General features: G+C 39.6%; 1 protein-coding gene across 1 annotated transcript in view; it reads left to right on the forward strand.

Moving 5' to 3' along the window:
- Positions 1-2,734, forward strand: part of LOC107758812 (nuclear receptor coactivator 2) — an 80,365-nt gene extending 77,631 nt beyond the window's left edge. Inside the window, exon 21 of the mRNA XM_016576637.1 lies at positions 1,376-2,734. Coding sequence (XP_016432123.1) covers positions 1,376-1,390 — 15 coding nt within the window. The 3' untranslated portion in view covers positions 1,391-2,734. The remainder of the gene's footprint in view (positions 1-1,375) is intronic.
- Positions 2,735-3,582: the final 848 nt, after the last annotated feature.

The following is a 3,582-nucleotide window of genomic DNA, read 5'->3' on the forward strand; positions in this document are numbered from 1 at the left end:
GTAATTTGAAATAAGGTGGGGAAAAAAAACGAACGACATCATCAGAAGCAAGGTGGGCGGAGTTAATGCACACGCACGGTGATAATGTATACCTTCATGAGTGATGTGAGTTATTATTGATTATTTTTTAAATAATATTATGAATGAACCATCTTGTTGTTATATCTACATTTTTTTGCTCAGACTCGGCTCAGAGAGCACAGAGATGATAGCAAATAAGTAAAGCTAACGTCAGCAGCCATGGCACTGGACGAGCAATCGTTATTATAATCCAAATGGGCAAACAGTCTAAATTATTATGCAAGTTGACTCGAGATACAAAAAATGCAAAACTGCAAAGTCGCATTTGTCATCCGTCACCGTGACAGCAAGTGGACTTTTGAAACTGGAATAATGAGTGGATTACGCATTTCAATTGGCAAGAGTGGAATAACACGGATGGAACTTTCTTGGCAAGGAGGATTGTGTGCATTTCAGTCAGGTACAAGGGAGAAGGCTTCTTACATTAGGTAAGACAAAAAGTTTAATTTTCGCAACTTGTTTATCGACTTGTTAATAGCAATTTGCTGTGGAATATGTGCCGATCGGGTCCAGTCGGGTCTGTGTCTTCCCGGCCGGGTTCGGGTCCATCTTTCAAATAATTGACGGTCCGCGTCGGTTCCGGGTAGTACATTTTTGACATTTCTCGGTTCTGCACGGTCCCGGGTCCAACTTTCAAAATAATAGACGGGTCCGGGTCGGTTCAGTGTAGCACATTTATGGGTCTCTTCGGGTTCGGGTACGATTTTTTGGACCCGTGTAGACCTCTAATCACTATTACCTATTAAGGCAAAATTACAACTTAAAGGGATAGTACACCTAAAAATGAAAATTATCATCATTTACTCACCCCCATGTCAATCTAAACCCATAATACTTTGGTTAGTTTTCAAAACACAAATAAAGATATTTTAATGAAACCTGAAAGGTTTCTGTCCCTCCACTGATAATCCAGGTTAAAAGATCCAAAAAGGTTATAAAAGCAAATCTATATGAATCGAGAAGTTAAAATCCAAGTCTTATGATGATCACTTTATATGAACTTAATTTATATGAACTTTAATTTAATTTAGGCGTTTAGTTACATGTAAATAATGATCGACACATACACAGAGCACTTCACATTTAGTAAACATGGTTAAGCTCAAATGTGTGAGCGAGATTTTTGGGTGAACTATACCTTAGTTATTTACAACTTAATTATTGTTAATTAATATACATTACCACAATGTGAACGGCCTCATACATGATTTCTGTGAAAAATATGCTTTTATGGTTTTGAATTGATTCTATGTTTTTGAGTCTAAGACCTGATTTCTTTTTCTCTTTCCCACAGCAGAAGTATTGTTGACCCGGGGCAGACGACATCCCAATGCAGTAAAGCAAGTTTAATGAAGATGTTTCATGAGTGATTTTCAGCCGCATCGCGATCACGGAGAATTTGGAGTGATGCTGTGCTATTTAAGCTGCTATCGGGGCTGTACGGGTCTTTAGAGAGCCTGTCGACTGCCCCCTTCTGGACATCTCTAGAGGATGCATCAGGGGTACTGGAGCTCAGAGGAGATGGACACTCTCCCTCACTCTCTCTCTCTCTCTCTCTCACACACACACACACACTGACACTTTGATCTTCTGGACCTAGAAACCCCCCCTCCTTCAGTCGAGCACGGCCTTCTGTCTCATACTTACACTGCAAGCCCTTTCTGACAGTCTGCTCCATTGCATTCACCGTAGTGTGACTTAGGTCTCCCCTGAAAAGACTCTGTGACAGTGGCATCGGAATCCTTGTCTCCCATGAATGTATTCCTCCCTCTCTTTTTCCCTGTCTTTCTTCCTCTGGACTTCAGGCTCTTCTTAAGAGGACGTTCTTTTTGCCCAACCATCTTTCTCTCTGACTCCTTTCCAATCTGACGTTCCAAAACAGGCACGAAGACTGCATTTGAAGTCCACGCTCAAAATTCAGCCATTTTGCCTTTTTGTTTTCTTTTTTGTTTTGTTTCAGAGTGCAAATAAAGATAGAATGGTGTTGAAATGGCATCTACGTATAGATTATGAGAATTCAGATGATGGTTTGTAAAACTAGACTTAATTTAGTCAAGAGGTTTATTGTGTATTAAATTAAGTTTTATTCTAATGTATAGTTTCTTTTTAAAATAACATTGTAGATTTCTTTATAAAGCATCGGTTAGAAAGAGAAAAATCACTCAGAGTGCATATGAATTGCCTCAGAATAAGAAAAACGTTCAACATACCTATTGATTTTGTTTTCCTTGCTCCAGTAGTTTCAGAAAGAAGTGATTTTTGTGGTTAGTAAAATGAAATGCTGGTAGATTGTAAATACCAATAATGGGAAGGGGGGAATCTGTTTCATATTATATTTATTTTTTTATTTTGTTTTTCAATGTATTTCCCCTTCCTCCCCTCAAAGTCCGGTCTTAACTGTTTCTGGAACGGAGTTTCTCACGACGAGCGTGCTTTGGCGGGAAGATGAGGATGTGCTGATTCCTATGGTAGCCTACTAAGGAAAGGGAGCTGGGGTGAGGTGGTCCTTCTTTCCTGGGTGGGGGTCTGGGAGGGTCCTGTGTGTACAGTGTACAGATACTCGCTTGCTTCTACGCCTTTAGCCGGGAGCCCCACCGGAGGAACCCAACACAGCCATAAACTCAACACTGAAGCGTGCTTGCTTTGTTGTGTGGGATGACGTGCTTCATGCCAGATGCGATCGGTACAAGGTGTGTGTAAGAAAAGACAACAAGCAATACATTTAAATCCAATATAACTTGAGATTTTATTTTGTTTTGTTTTGTAATTTTTGTACAGGACTTTTCAGGAGACACATTTTTGCTCCCCGGTTCAAACAAACTCAGTATTAAAGACAGATTTTTTTATTGAGGTTTCTATTTTGAGAAAAACAACAACGAGATGTCTAAAACTAACCTACTTGTTCCTCAGTGAAAAGCAGGTTTAAGTTCTGGTGTAGCCAAAAAAAAATAAATGAATAAATAAAAAGGCAGCATTTATGTTTTGCGTGGCTATCCTATTCCTACATTCACACTTAATGTTCGCCGTCTTGAAAAGCCGGATCAACGGTTCAGATTTGGATCACTACAGGCACGTGAACTCAACGCTGTAATGTAGGCTACGCAATACAGTTCGTGTTTTCGGACGTTTTTCGTTGCCTATTTGAGGACGAAGCCAAATTTCCTTGCCTTTGAATTGATCGGTAGACTTACACATAAGTTACCACTTTCATTTTGTTTTTGTCTCATGTCTGCACACAGTTTGTATCGGGGTTAGATTGTCAGCCTTTAGCTTTCGCTGAAAATATCGCCATGTCATCTGTGTTTAAGCTGGTGTATTAAAAAAAAACAAAAAAAGTAGGCTACTACATGTTTTTATTAAGTATATACTGTGTGTACCAGCAGCAACTGAGGTTTGCGACGACCAGCTCTGTCATTATGCGCTGAAGGTGTCGTGGTTGTGTACGAATATACCTGGTGTTTTTGGTATAGCTTTAGCTTTTCCTTTTGAACACTGTAAATA

The sequence above is a fragment of the Sinocyclocheilus rhinocerous genome, unplaced genomic scaffold, assembly GCF_001515625.1.
Source record: "Sinocyclocheilus rhinocerous isolate Xijiao unplaced genomic scaffold, SAMN03320098_v1.1 scaffold2008, whole genome shotgun sequence".
In the NCBI taxonomy this organism is placed as follows: domain Eukaryota; kingdom Metazoa; phylum Chordata; class Actinopteri; order Cypriniformes; family Cyprinidae; genus Sinocyclocheilus; species Sinocyclocheilus rhinocerous.